Source organism: Phoca vitulina, unplaced genomic scaffold, assembly GCF_004348235.1.
Source record: "Phoca vitulina isolate PV1807 unplaced genomic scaffold, GSC_HSeal_1.0 scaffold25, whole genome shotgun sequence".
In the NCBI taxonomy this organism is placed as follows: domain Eukaryota; kingdom Metazoa; phylum Chordata; class Mammalia; order Carnivora; family Phocidae; genus Phoca; species Phoca vitulina.
Window position 1 is genome coordinate 33,993,343 of NW_022589728.1, and position 15,585 is coordinate 34,008,927.

The window sequence follows — 15,585 nt, forward strand, 5'->3', positions numbered from 1 at the left end:
CAGACGTAGGCTTGAGTGTTGCCTGTGGGCTAAATCCTTACAGCATTGACATTGGTTGCCCGTCAACATTGGTCTAATAGTCCTCTGCAAGTTGAGAATGTTGGCAGCTCATAGGCTTTTACATTACGGAGGTGCTGTGGGGAACAATTAAATGTCTGGAGCCTGCTAAGGATTATTAAGTGCTAGCGATTCCCCTCTCAGGTAATAGCTTTTGAGCCATAAAGGGACAGTTAAATAAGCACTTCCATTTTAATGTCATTTTCAAGAGATAAAAAGGAGTGTAAAATTCTATAATGTCTAAATTTGGTACTGCTGTTAGGGAGGTGAAGAAACTTTAGAGTCATGTGCCTTTTATAAAGGGATAATTGCCTGCTTCTAAACTTGTTCAGATAGAATTTTTTTATTGGAGTAAATTGTAGAAGGTCCACAATGAAGGAGACTCTCTTCCAGCTGGAAATGCACTCTTGCACATGAAGTCTGTGACCCACGCAGCCAGACTCCAGTGACAATGCTTCTGAGTGGCTCGGCTCATTTTTATCCAGTTGTTTTTCAAGCCTGAATTATGGCAGCGGTTTGTCCTGTCACCGTCAGACCTGGAGGACCTCAGCTCCTCAGTTGGCTTGCCCCTTCTCTGGCCTGATCTGAAACCTCACCCTCTTGGCTCCCGCTTTCTTCTTAAAAACACAAAGACCAAAGTCCAAAGCCCCTTGGCCCCTGGTCTCCATAGAGCTATCTTCCCCTTCTTTTAAGGTCAATTTGTAGTTTGAACTCTTTTTTTTCTTTTTAGACCTCTTTATTTCCCACTCACTTTAAACACACGAGATCACATTTCTGCCACCATTTCCCCTTTCCCTTCCACTGATAAACTCTCCTGGAAGTGTTTTCACTGTTGTTGGATGACCTGTTAGTTGCTGCATCTTATGGACACTTTCAGTGTCTACCTTGACTTTCTTGTGGCCTTTGATGCTCTGAACTTCTTCCTAGAACTTCTAGAACTCCTTCCCCCGGTTTTCCTCCTTCTATCTGGTCATTCTTTCTCAGGTTCCATCAAGGTCCTCAAATGTTGAGGTTCTCCAGGGTTCTCAGGGCAGAACTCTTTATGTGCACTTTAGGATGTGATCCCAACCATCTCCAAGATGACTTCTTCCACCTTTAAACTTCCCCCACTAAGCCCCCCAAATGTCTGGTCCTGGCTGTCTTTGGGACTTTGACTTCTGAAGCCTACCTAGCATCTCCTCTTGGATATCTCCCAGGCATCTAAACTCATTCTGTCCAAAGCATCCGCTCCCACTACAACCTGCTCTTCCTCCAATGCTCTCATCTCAATAAATGGCTCCACAGTCTGTTAAACCTAGAAATCTATGTATCATCCTTGAAAGCTAAACACAGCATAGATTAAGGGCTAAGAGAAAGATTCCAGAAGCAGACTGCTTGAGTTTCTCAGCTGTCTGATTTGTTAGCTGTGTCATCATGAGTGGGATTTTTACCTCTCTTTGTTCCTCAACTGTAAATTGGAGAGAAGAGCAGTACCTATTATCCTCACAGTGTTGTTATCCTGATTAAATAACTTTTGTAAAGCACCTAATAATCTGTTTGTTTACCCCTTCTCCTGTTTTAATCATTATTCTGTATCAATCATAACACCCACTTCTGTTTAAAGGCATTCCGTATCTTCCATCGCCCTCCACACCCAAATTCCTCATTTTGTCTGTCAAAACCCTGCATGCTCAGCCTTGGCCCCACCACTGCCCAGCACCGGGCAGAAAACTCCTTGTATTCTCTGGGGCTTTTTGCATGCTCTTCCTTCTGCCTTGAAGACTTCTCTCCCTCAATTCCCAGCCACTTTTGTCTAGACAGCTCCTACTCATTCTGCAAGTTTCAGCCTGAATATCACTCCCTAGGAAGTCTGATCCCAGACTGCTTTGGTGCCCCGCTCTGAATCTCCACACCACCCTATAATTTGCCTAGCATCTGTGCTTCGTTACAATTTACCGTAATGGATTCTTTGTCCAGTTCCTCCCTCAGACTATAGTCTCTGTGAAATAAGGAACTCTTCCTTTTACTTCTTAACCTCATTGCTTGGAATATCCTGGGTGCTGAGCACATGAGTGAACAAGCATATGCACCCAGGATATCCTGGGCAGAGCTTCTTATATTGAGCAACATAATCACATAAAATAGGAACCTATGGACTCTTGGGAACCTAGGGAGAAAACAGAAAGTTCACTACCTGGTCTCATAGGAGGAAAAGAATACAGGATATTTTAAATTTTTAATAAATGTTAAATATTTTAATATTTAGTATTTTTATTTTAAAATATTTTAAATTCTGAGTCAATGATGGGCTTTATTGCAGATTTAAAAAGTCAGTTTTTAAGATAGAGTGAAATGCTCCAGGTCTGTGTTTCTCAACTTTTTAAGACCATAGTCCGTTCTGAGAAACCACACAATTTCATACTCATCCTCACCCTACCACATTTGACAATTACAATGTAGGGGTCGTTTTCTGCCTATTCCCACCAGCCTAGGTTTTATTTAGCTTTACTTAGTTATGACAACATTGATTTTCAAACTATGATATCCCCATTCACATCTCTCAAACCCCAAAATTTAAAATAAGACTCATATATTTCCTTAATGAAAGAGTATGTGCCTGAACTATATTTTTCTTTTTTTTTTTTACTTGTGGTATGCATCTTATTCTCATACAGTTGATTTCCTAATGATCGAGCCTTCTTCTAAACCAGGTGCAGTTACATGATAGACAATGTGATTCTACTGATGAACGGTGCATTGCAAAAAAAACCTGTGAAAGAAATTCTGGCCAAGTGCCACCCGTTGGGCCATTTCGCGGAAATGGAAGCAGTCAACATTGCGGAGACACCTTCTGATCTCTTTAAAGCCGTTCTGGTGGAAACACCATTAGGTATTGAATGTGTAAACAATTGTATCACTTCTAGTGCGTGTTATCATAGTCATCAGAAAATGTACATTCACTTCACAGTTTTCTCCATGAATCCAATGTCATACTCTACAGATTCCTAGGCGTGGAAGGGACATTAAGAAATCATTTAGTCCAGCTCCCTCATTCTTCCGATGACAACAAATGAAAGTAACCTTCCCAGAGTCACTTAAGGGACCATTCATAACCAAGTAGGAGCTGGGGCTCATCTCCCAACCTCCAAACCTTGTACGTTGTACCAGATCATAGTAAATAAATGATAGCACATGTAATTTTTCAAAAAAAAAATTAATTTTCTAGCTGGATTTTATATGATTAATTTTGTTTTAAACTTCTGTCTAAATAAGGCTGTATAGAGGCAGCATTTTGTTTTAGGAAGTTTAGGAATGCCATTTTTCTGAGATGCTCAGGGGCGCCTGTCAAATGACCTGAAGCAATGATGAAATAAATGCTAATTTCATTATAATTTAGCACCGATAATAGTTCTAGCATTCAAAATGCTAATGGGATAATTTTATATACATTATTGTCAGGAAAACTGGAGAGTAGCAATTCATAGCAATTCACTGTTGATCATGTGTCAAAATAGTTGCTGTTGAAAACAGAAATTTTAAAAAGAAAAAAAATGGGTCATCATTAAATGTGTGGTGCAAAGGGAGCGTGACGGAAAGAGAGTAAGTCTATAATCATGGATATTTGATTCCAGGCTCTGCCTGGTCCCAACATGGTGACTTGGGGCAGTGTGGTTCCCCTCAGTTTCCTCATTTTAAAAAATAATAGTATGTTAGTATAACAGAGCTTTGAAAACTAAAGAAGACACAGTTTTAGTACAACTCAGTGCTTAGCACATAGTAAGGTTGCAAATGATAAATACTATGAGATGGGGGTGGGGAGGCTTCAAAAAGTAAGCCATAAAGTGAATAGTTCCAAGGTGTCGTGAGGATCAAATAAGGTAAAATACATGCATTGTTTAGTGAACAGCTTGCACATAGTAAATATTTAGTAAATAATCACTCTTACTGTCATCATTACTGGTAGCTTGATCCATTCTGTGGCTTGCCACTCTACAGTGTTCTAGTCAGGAGTGAGCCCAGGGTGATGTGTTCAGGAAATGTTTATAATCGTGCTTTGGATTACTTTATTTTGTGGTAATTTCTGCTTTCAGCTCCATTCTTTCAAGACTGTATGTCTGAAAATACCCTTGATGAACTGAATATTGAATTACTGCGCAATAAACTGTACAAAGTAAGTGTCTCCCAAAACACTATGTTTTTCTTTATGACATAATACATCTTGGCCAGAGTTCTTTATTAAAAGTTACTTTGCCCATTAGCCAACTTTTGCAGTTATGATGCTTTGCAGACTTGGAATACAGCTTTTATAGTCCTGGTCTTCTAGTTCAATATATACATGTCAGCTTCCCCTGAAGCAGCAAGATTCTTGGGAGGAAGTTATGCACCCCATTCTTCTCTTCATTCCTAGCTCCTTGCCTGGTGTGCCTGGGACATAAAAGGTACCAATTGGATCGATGGATGGTGGGTGGGTGGACAGATGAGGAAGGCGAACCATATCCATTTTGAAACAACCAGCATACAGGGGTGTCTGGTTGGTTCAGTTGGTAGAGCCCCCAACTCTTGATCTCGGGCTTGTAGGTTCGAGACCTGTGTTGGTCGTAGAGATTACTTAAAAATAAAATTTTTAAAAATTTCTTAAAAAATAATAAAACAACCAGCATACATAGTGATCCTTGTGTTATGTAGTATCAATCTCTGTCCTCGAGTTTCACCTTGCACAACCTGGCCAGCTATCTGTCTGGACTATGCTGCCACCATTTGAGTAGCTGTATGTCCATTGGGCTGAGCAAAATCCGTCCATTTTCACTCATAGAACCATAGCATCTTTGGACAATCTCACAGAGTAACTGAAGGAGTATATGTTGTCATGCTATATAAATAGCTGCTTATGCTAAAACATATGGTCCTTTCAAAGGCACCGTGTTGCAGGCAATTTTCCTTTTTATAAAGAAATGTATGGACTTAGAGGAGGCATCCATGAGATAGCTAACAGAAAGCACTGTCCTAAGCAAATTATAAGCATTAATTCACTTAATCTAGCCAGCAAAACTATCTGCTATCCCCATTCCTCAGATGAGAAAACGGAGACATGGAGAGGTAAGATTTACTTGGCAGAAGTCAGTTAGCTAGTAAGTAATTGAGTTGGGAGGCAAACACAGTCAAACCGTTCAGCCCAGACTCTGCCTTCCCAATGTGTCCTCCATGTTCAAAGCCATCCCAAACATGTCTCCTGAGCACCAAGAGAGATTAAATGTCAGCACAGGACCAAATCTAGAATAATTTGTTGAGCTCATAAAAGAATTTGGCACTCTTACTAGAGTACCAAAAATTAACCATGTGAAATAAACCCAAGAACCATGCAAAAAAAGTGCTTGTTAAGGAATCATAAGGTACGATAAATATAATTTGGTTCTTTTTTAAAGTTGTGCAACATGCTTCAGTGTGAAAGTTTGTATCAAATTTTTAATAAAATATCACCCTGCAGGACAAGTAATTCAACCTCCATTAAAGTATTTAATAAGCCATGAAAAGCTGATCTAGAAATTTCCAAAGGAAAATATCTTCATTTTATTGTTTTATGGTCTTCTTTTTAAGTCTTACCTCGAGGCATTCTATAAATTCTGTAAGAATCATGGTGATGTCACAGCAGAAATCATGTGTCCTATTCTTGAGGTAAGAAAGTCCTTGAATTTCTTTATGCCAAATAATGTGCTTACACACTTTTCACTTATATAATCCTACTTATATTTCTTTATGTTCGAAGCTCCTTTAACTACAGGTGCCTGGGTGGCTGTCAGTTAAGCATCTGCCTTCGGCTCAGATCATGATCCTGGGTCTTGGGATCAAACCCCACATTGGGCTCCCCACTCAGCAGGGAGCCTAATTCTCCCCCTCCCTACACCCCCCTGCTCATGCTCACTCTCTCTCATGCTTCTGTCTCTCTGTCTCTCAAATAAATAAAGAAAAACTTTTTTAAAAAGCTCCTTTATCTAAAAATAAAATAAACAACATATATTATTGTATATATCATTTGATGCCTTCAGTTAAGAGTGATATTTTCCAAGTTTTCTAAATAGAAGAGTTATTTTGGAATTAGAAAAGAATAATGCTTATAAAAGTTTTGTCATGATTCATTTGGATGTAATATAACAAAGTAGAATATAGTTAGTTAAAAATTTGGTATTCTATGAGCAATTGGTAGACTATGAGTACTTGTAATAATAACCCAACTTCCCTCCAACAAGGAACATTGGGCAAGCTGGGAATTCTCACAGTGTGGAACCAAAGTCCACTGTAGGCCTTGTTCCTTATATAAATCCTAAAATAAAGGACACTCAAACAATGCTCAAGCATTCCAGCTCTGAGTAGGAAGACTCTTCAGGTTAGGTGATTCACAGTTGGCATGCTCACTAAATTATGTGTCAGATGCGACCACTGCTTTCTACCTCTCTAGTTGATGCTATAATCTTTTTAATTTCTCTTTATCATCACAGATTTCATCTATGCTCAGTGATCCTCTTGCTTGCATGTGCGATCTCAGAGATTGAGGCCAGAGATCAGAAGGATCTGGGGACATCCTGGGCATAGTTTGTATTGTGTTTCACATAGATCTCTTTTGCTGGCTTCACTTGAATGAGGGGGGGCGCAGATACCATTCTAGACTTAGAAAAGCCCTTTGCTTTGCCCTGTGAAACTAAGTTTTGTCTAAAGAATACCTTTAATCATTAGATTATCTGTCACAGTGACTTCATTGGTAGGTAGATTAAATAGTTCAATGACTTCTGATTTCAAGAAAAGCCTGGTAAGAACTGCCCTTTAGGCAAAAAAAGAAAAAACAAAAAGCCTGAATAACTTCATCTGCGTATATTTTAACCTAATGTTCTGAAACTGCATATGATAAAATGAGTTCCCCTCAAAACATCTAATCATTAAAATTTTACAGTTAAAGATTCTTTGCTATCCCCTGTTGAAACGCTTCAAGCAAAATCTGTCTTTGAAGTAAAAATTTATCACTGGGAAACTCCAAAAAATCTTTTTTGCCTTTATCTGTATTACACAGGAAGTAGGCATTGATAAATAAATAACATTTTTTTAAAGATTTTATTTGTTTATTTGATAGAGTGAGACAGATAGTGACAGAGATAGCGAGAGAGAGCACAAGCAGGAGGAGAGGCAAAGGGAGAGGGAGAAGCAGGCTCCCCGTGGAGCAGGAAACCCAACGTGGGGCTCGATCCCAGGACCCTGGGATCACGACCTGAGCCAAAGGCAGACACTTAATGACTGAGCCACCCAGGCTTCCCAAGTAAATAACACTTTTTTATGGTATACTAAATGTCAGAAAGTGAGCTAGTCTCTTTCAGACATTCTGATCACCTAACATAAGTAACCTGCTGGCCCTATGAAGCACTCCCCTTTCTGGTCATAAATTTTTAACTACTAGCCACACTGTAAGAAGCCACATTATCTATGGCTCGAAAGTGTAATTTCTACTGGCATAATTTCTGTGGTTTAGAAATGGCTTGTGTGCTTTATGTCCACAAAATAGGTGAAATAAGAGCTATGGTAAAACTCATAACCCTACAAAAGATATACAATAACACTATTAATAGTTAACATGTATTATGTGCCAGATACTATCCTAAGTGCTTTATATACTTGAATTCGCTTAGACTTCAAAACAGCACAATGGGGGCTCCTGGGTGGCTCAGTTGGTTAAGCGTCTGCCTTCCTCAGGTCATGATCCCAGGGGTATTGGGATCAAGCTCCCTGTCGGGCTCCCTGCTCAGTGGGGAGTCTGCGTCTCCCTCTTTCTGACCCTCCCCCCCATTCATGCTCTCTCTCTCTCAAATGAATAAATAAAAAATCTAAAAAAACCCAGCACAATGAAAATTTAAAAACAGCACAACAACATGGGAGTTTAGTATCTGTTTTTCAGAACAGGCAACTGAGGCACAAAGGAGGCTAGTAACTTGGCTGATGACACACAACTAATAAGTGGTAATGTCAGAATTTGAAGCCAGGTAGCCTAGCTCCAGGTCCTCTATGTTTATCTACTATATTACCTCTACATTAAATTCACCATTCGCAATTCTTGTATAAAAGTTAATGCTAATTCAGTGTGCCTGGATGGCTCAGTTGGTTAAGCATCTGCTTTCCCCTCAGATCATGATCCTGGGATCCTGGGATACGGCCCTGTGTTGAGCTCCCTGCTCAGTGGGAAGCTGCTTCTCCCTCTCCCTCTGTCGTTCCGTTCCCCCTGCTTGTGCTCTCTCTCTCTCTCAAATAAATAAATCTTTTTTTTGAAAGTAAGTGTTAATTCATAAGCAAGATCATATTGCATGTGCTATAAAAATCAGAAATAGATAAGAATTATGTCTCTGTAATCCTCAGTAATGCAGAAAGGACAGCATAGTATTAGAAGAATCCTTATCACTGTAAGGGTTTGATCAAACTACTATATACCCAGTGTTCCCATTATCCCTTTCCTATACCCATGATACTACCACATTAGATTAGGTTTTCTTCAAGCTGTGTTAAAAATAAAAGTCCATTTAACTATCTTTATACATTATGTAGAAGTATTAGTTACACATAGCATGCAATTATAACGTTTCTAATGATATGATCAGAAGAGATTTGTCAGATTTATATAAATTGATATATTTATATAAATATATCAGATCGTGTAATTACCCCCCATTTTATTTGTGCAACAGTAGAGCACTTCCAGTTACAAAGTTCTTCCATTTATGTTCTTATTTAATCTCAGTTGACAGGAGACTTCAAAAGACTTAATATGGTAAAAGAGAGCATTAACCTGGCCTTGCATGCAAAAATTTGACCTAATTACAAGATTGTGACTTCATATGGAAAAAAAAAAGAAATTGACTTATATTCAAGGCAATGCACTGCAGCGTACTGTTTGCTTTCATGCCTTTTATTATTTATTTGTCTTTGCTCTTCTAACAACCTATATGTTTAACGAGACAGTGAAAAACAAGTACAGAAGAAGTGTGTTTCATCCTCCCGAGCTAGCGAGGCTGGGCTCAATTCCAGTTCACTTCACTCTCTTCCCCTCCACCCAGTGCCCCCACAAGGTATTCCTGTCCTCCAATAATGAACCGGCAAGAATGTGTGACCTGACAGCCCAACTCTATCATGTGCAACTGATAATGATTTTGATTAAGTCAACAGTACACTTTACAACAACAACAAAAAATAAGTTATGGTTTTAAAATGAATGCGTGTAAGGAAGAGTGAAAGGGGTTAGGACATCTGGCGTCACCTGTGCGCCACACAGGAAGCCAACCCTCCGTAAATGATAAGAGAGGGCTTGAGTGAAATCGAATACCACCCCATTTACTCTCGTCCATAATCAGATGTTGTGTCAGACTGTCTGCTTAGGGATGGTCAAACACCAGATAGCCCTTTTACAATTTCAAGATTACAGTTCTTTTCACTAAGAATACACACACTCACACACAAAGAGCCTCTAGAATAGAAGGAGGTACTAAGGTAAACATGCAGGCAGTTATAATAAAAGGGAAATTAAAGTATAATAAGGATCAAAGGAGATCATATCCAATTGGGGAGGAAATAGAAAGGCTTCTTGTAAAAAAAAAAAAATGGCATTTGATGGGACCCTCCAGTGCAAGTAAGATTCCAACATGGAAGGTTCTGGAATGAAGTACACATACTGTAGGCAAAGGGAAGAAGTATTTACAAGAACAGGTGTTGGAGTGTTCAGGGAACCTATTGTATAATCAAAGTCCTCTCTTGGCATGGCCCGTGAAGCCTTTCCTGTTCTCTTCCCAGCTACCTGTCCAGCCTACTTCTTCACCTGCTTTCCCAGTGCTGGAGCAATGACAATTCCTCCAAAATGTCCTGCTTTATAACTTCATGCATCTTCCTCCTCTAGAATGGCCTCTGCTGCTAGGCATGTCTGCAATGCTGCCTATTCCACCCCACTTCTCTCCTGAAAATCCTAACATCTTCTACAGCAGTGTATGTCAATTATTGCTCAATAAAACTGGGGGGGGGAAGTGAAAAAAAAAAAAACTCTAACATCTTAGAACTAGAAAACACATTAAAGGGCATGTGGGACAATTAACTCTATTGTTGCTCCTCCTGCTCTAATTTTTATTCCAAGGTTTCTGATTGCCATGAAATCTTCCTCTTGCATTTCTTCTGTCCCTGGAAGGTCTAAAATTCCTGACAGTTACATTCAGTAGCCAGGGGCAGCTGCCTTTGCTTCCAAATGAGGCCACTCCCTGCTTCTGGGTCACCCATACTTTCCATGAGGTCAATCAAAAGGATCAGAAGGAACCAACTCTCACCCTCCTGATAGGAAACACCTGTTCTAACAAAAGAGTTCCAGTAAAATCTGTTGCAAGTCTGGATTTGTTAATTCGTCAAAAGTAAGCTGATCAAAGGATACTGTAGAGCAATCTATTTCAGCTATTGTGTGTGTACAAATAACCTTGGAATCCTGTTAAAATGCAAGCCCTGGTTTAGTAGGGCTGGACTGTGGCCTGAGACTCTGCATCTCTTTTTTTCATGACCTGAGCTGAAAACAAGAGTAGGACATTTAACCGACTGAGCCACCCAGGTGCCCTGAGATTCTGCATTTCTAACAAGCTTCTAGGTGACATCAAAGCTACTGACCCAAGAAACACACCTTGAGTAGCAACATTGTAGAGAATATTGGAGAATTTTGAAAGTAGTAGAATCACAGACCATTCTGTTGGATTCAGTAAACAGCTGTGATCTTCCTACGTGTCAGGCACTAACAATAAACAAGAGCAACATGATTTCCCGCAAAGATTTTACAGTGTAGTAAGGAGAAAAATAATTTCCAGATTTTAAAATAAAGTAAGTGCAGGGTGTTTCAGGTATATAGAGAAGAGTTTCTCAGCTCAAGGACACTATGACAAACTCCCATGATGGGCAGAGAGGATCCCACGAAGGACAGGCTGAGGAGGAATGGTCGCAGGAGGTAGGAGAACCAAGAGACAGAAGAAACATGAAGACCAAAGGAATAGTGAGAAATTTCAAGAAAAACTGAGTGGTTAGAGGAAATTGGCCTGACGTGGAGCTGTTTGCTCAGGTGCCTGGTGGTGCTCAGCACAAAGACAGGACATGAGTATATGTGACCCGCCTGAAAGATCATGAGGTCCAACCCTATCGTCTTTCAAGTGAGGAAACAGGCCTGAGAGGAAGGTAACTTGTCCTGAGCCACCTAATCCTGAGCTACACAGTTAAATTGATTGATATCCAACTTAGAACTTTCAAGAAGAAAACCAAAACTATCAAAGTACAAACAAATGGTAAGTAGCATAAAGTTTCATTAGGTTAAAAAAAATCATAAACATCAAGAACCAGAGAGAGATGTTAACATTTATGACATGAACCCTTTGTTCCAAACACCCTGCCAGGCACTTCCACTTACATTATCTTGTCCTATCCCTGGACAGACCCCAGCAAGTAGGTACTATTCCCATTTTTTATGGAAGAGACATTTGAGACTCCAGTGACCTATGTGACGGAGACCCATGAGTAACGAATTGCAGAGCGCTTGGGAAGTAAAGTTCAGTGGGGTTTCAAGAGTCATGGACCATTAACACTGTGTGATCCTTCTCTGGCAAGCAAAATTACTCCATTATAAAAAGAGGCTAAGGGTTGGGCGCCTGGGTGGCTCAATTGGTTAAGCATCTGCCTTCGGCTCAGGTCATGATCCCAGGCTCCTGGGATCGAGCCCCACGTAGGGCTCCCTGCTCAGCGGGGAAGTCTGCTTCTCCTTCTCCCTCTGCTCCCTCTGCTCATGCTCTCTCTCTCTCTCTCTGTCGAAATAAAGAAATAAAATATTTTTTTAAAAAAAAGGCTAAAGGAACATTAATAACACGTTTGTATTATAATTAGACATAAATCTGGAAAGGAAAGAAAAGCAAATCACTCTGGAAATGAATTTGTCTACATAGGGTTTTGTTTATAGCATTTAGTACATGGTTAGATTTCACTGATTTTATGTCTTGCAAATTCAGTTTGAGGCTGACAGACGTGCTTTTATCATCACTCTTAACTCCTTTGGCACTGAACTGAGCAAAGACGACCGGGAGACCCTCTACCCGACGTGTGGCAAGCTCTACCCTGAAGGGTTGCGCCTTTTGGCTCAAGCAGAAGACTTTGATCAGATGAGGAGAGTAGCAGACCATTATGGAGTACGTAACTATACCAGGCACCCCAAATGTCTCACATTTCATCACCTGTACTTGAGAAGTTCACACATCAAATTTACATGTTTTCTCTAAATCAGTTATGTTTGTAAGGTAGAAAGCAGTGCCATTCTAGAACTGTCTCTCCCAAAGAAGTACTTCAAGTTTCTAATCCACGTGGGTTGGTTTTTTTGTTTTTTGTTTTTTGTGTTTTTTTGAGGTTCCTGCCAAGTAAGTACTTGTTTAAATCTCCAAGGAGCAGTCATTTGAGCACGTCTTTTGAAGTGCTTGATAAAGCAAGTTCCCCAAGGGACTGGTGCAGTGTTCTGGATATGTGAGCTCATGTCAAAGTTACATAAAATATCCTGACCCAGCAGTCCTTTACCCATTGGGTAAACAGACTTAGGTACAGAATGTCCTCTTGAAATACAAGGGAGAATATGGACATATTGGTTTCTGCCATTCCCTTTAATCAGTAGCCAGGAGTAGGGAATGGAAGAAGGGCTGCTGTGTCCTTCCCTTACTCCACATCCAAATGCTCTCTTAAGAGCCTGCGGTTTCTCAGCTCATCCCGATTCCATTCCTTCTGGTTTATGTTAAAATAATGCTCTCCAGGTAACTTTTCCAGAACTGTAATGACACTCTTATCTTTTCTTATGTGTTTCTGAAGCTTCCAGGAAAGAGAAGTCAGCAAACTGCATAAACCTTTGTAGGAGCTCATGTCATCACAAGAGGCTTTTTAGCATAATACTAAATTTTGAGCTTCTCCCCAGTTTCCACCCCTTCCGCACTTGAAATTCCATGTGAATCTTATCAGCTGTCATTTCAAAGAACCCATGAACCCATTGGGTTAAGCCACAAGCATTCATTTATCCTCTGTAATGTGCCCCACTAGCCCTAAGAACCTAATGCAGAAATTAGCTCATACAAGGTATATTGAGAGTAGAATTGCTCTTGCGTCTTACCCTGTAAGGCCTGAATAAGCCAGTGGGCTAGAAATCCATCCATACTCTTTTATCTGGATTTTTTGATATTTTTTCAGGAGGCCAAAGATCCTACCAAAAACATTCAGTCCTTTTGGATAGATTTTTTAGAACAGATACATCATTTCTATATTGCTAGGAAAATATCTTCATACATATTTATAAGAAATGAGAATCTGTTTAAAAATAGCCTCTGTTTTTTAGGTGTACAAGCCTTTGTTTGAGGCTGTGGGTGATGGCAGTGGAGGAAAGACACTGGAGGATGTGTTTTATGAGCGTGAGGTATGATATAAATGGGAATGCTCTTAGTTTATGTATGCTTTTACTCTCTGTTTTAGATGTTTTCTTACTTTGGGTTTTCTTTTGGGGGGCTTCTTTTTACAGTTGATAAGTTCAGTTGATTAAGCACATTCACAATTAGTATTAGTATCTCTGCCTTGGAGGCCCAGTGGTTCACAAATGATGGCTTCCTGGAATGCAGCTATTCCATAATTAACTAGAGAATCAGAGCTAGGACATTTTCATGATCATATATTGACTATCCTCATGGTGTATACTCTTTTAGGTGCATCTCACTCTCTAATCCATCCCTTCCTCAAGAAGGATTTGTCTACAGTTATAATTTAGGAGGACGATTATAACACTTAGGAATTATTTGTATGGAAGTCTCTCTGGAGAGTCTGGACTATTCTCTTTCCCTGAAAAACAGAAGAGTACTTAATCCATTTATAGTCAGTTCCTGGGCTACTGAACTGTTCAACAAAACGGCTTTTTTTCAGAGGGATGGGGATACCAGATAAGGTCTCTCAAATCTAGAGAACTTTTCTAGTGTATTTTATTCATTTCTCTAAAACCACTGGCCCTTCCCTTTCAATTGATTGACAGAAAACCCTGAAATTTATCCAAATTTTAGGGTAGGACTGGCTTCAGAAAGCAGTTCGGGCCCCTTCCTATAAGTCCTACTCCAGACATTTCCCAACAGCTCTCTAGTGCCTGTCACAGAAAGAAGTAAAAACAACACAAGTTATCCTATATATTAGGGATGTTTTTAAAATTCCACACTATTGCACAACTGCTTCAAAGAAGGCTGTTAAGAAAGCTGCCCTTGGCAGGAAAAATAAGTGTCTGTTCCTGAAAGCAAGGACCTCCACTTCCTGAATACTTAGCTTGACGTTTTCAGAACTGCACGAGGGACTTAGTACCTCTCATCCATTTTTCAAAGTGGAAAAGAATAAAAGAATTGTTCCATTTCAGACTTTACCTCAGTTAAACAATTTTTTTTTAAATTTTCTTTTACTGATCTACCTTCTGCAGGAAAAAAAACCCAACTCAACCATATGTCAAGTTGCTGCAGAACATCTTAAGAAAGCTCATAATGTCACTCATTCCAAATTCCAGGGGCCTGTGACATTGCCCTGGAGGAGAGTTAGGCAGCCTATAAACCTTTTTAACATTTTCAAAGTTGTGGCCAAGGAAAAATAGTTTACCTAAGTGAGACAAGCCCTCTAGCTAGAAGCCAGCTATATATATTACTACAAAGTTCCGCACATACATACACACACAAACACCAAGATTTTCCCAGGAATCTTTGTGCTAGCAGTGCTGCAAAGATTTGGAGTTTGTCTAGTGATTCTATAAACCTACTTTATTTATTTTTTATAAAGTTACTTTTTAAACTACTATTGTCTGTCTTTATCTGGAGAGTGACACTAAAGTTCCCTTTAGCATTTGATGACTTGCTACCGTTTTCCTCTATTTGACCCAATTTGGACATTGCCTGTTTAAATACAAATAAGCACTGTACAAACACAAGCCAGTCTGGAGTTTAATATTATTTCATAAATGTAGTACGCTCACGCTCCCGGTAAGTGACGGTCTGTATTGTTTTCTCCTTCCTCAGGTACAAATGAACGTGCTGGCATTCAACAGGCAATTCCACTACGGTGTGTTTTACGCATACACAAAGCTGAAGGAACAAGAAATGAGAAATATTGTGTGGATAGCAGAATGCATTTCACAAAGACATCGAACCAAAATTAACAGTTACATTCCAATTTTATAACCCAGTGTGGGGCCTCCAATGCAGAACATCTTAAATATTAAGAAGAGCTTCCAAGGAAAATAAAAAGAATTGTGTTGTGTTATCAGGGTTACACAAAAATAATTCACATTGCAGCTTCATGAGTTGCAGACCCACTAGAAACATAGTAAACCAACAGAAACAAAGTGATTCTTTTTTTTTTCCAGCAGCCTTAAATTTTGTTTCAACATTTATGTCTCACTTTTTACCAGACCTTAGACATTAATTCTAATTATTAACCCTTTGGTACTTTTCCTATTCTTGTTTGGTTGTA

At 39.6% G+C, this 15,585-nt stretch overlaps 1 protein-coding gene across 1 annotated transcript in view; it reads left to right on the plus strand.

Moving 5' to 3' along the window:
• The window catches only part of ATP6V0D2 (ATPase H+ transporting V0 subunit d2), a 42,729-nt gene extending 27,360 nt beyond the window's left edge, over positions 1–15,369 (plus strand). The window contains exons 3-8 of the mRNA XM_032421915.1: positions 2,748–2,926; positions 4,128–4,207; positions 5,632–5,709; positions 12,078–12,254; positions 13,436–13,513; positions 15,132–15,369. Coding sequence (XP_032277806.1) covers positions 2,748–2,926; positions 4,128–4,207; positions 5,632–5,709; positions 12,078–12,254; positions 13,436–13,513; positions 15,132–15,293 — 754 coding nt within the window. The 3' untranslated portion in view covers positions 15,294–15,369. The remainder of the gene's footprint in view (positions 1–2,747; positions 2,927–4,127; positions 4,208–5,631; positions 5,710–12,077; positions 12,255–13,435; positions 13,514–15,131) is intronic.
• Positions 15,370–15,585: the final 216 nt, after the last annotated feature.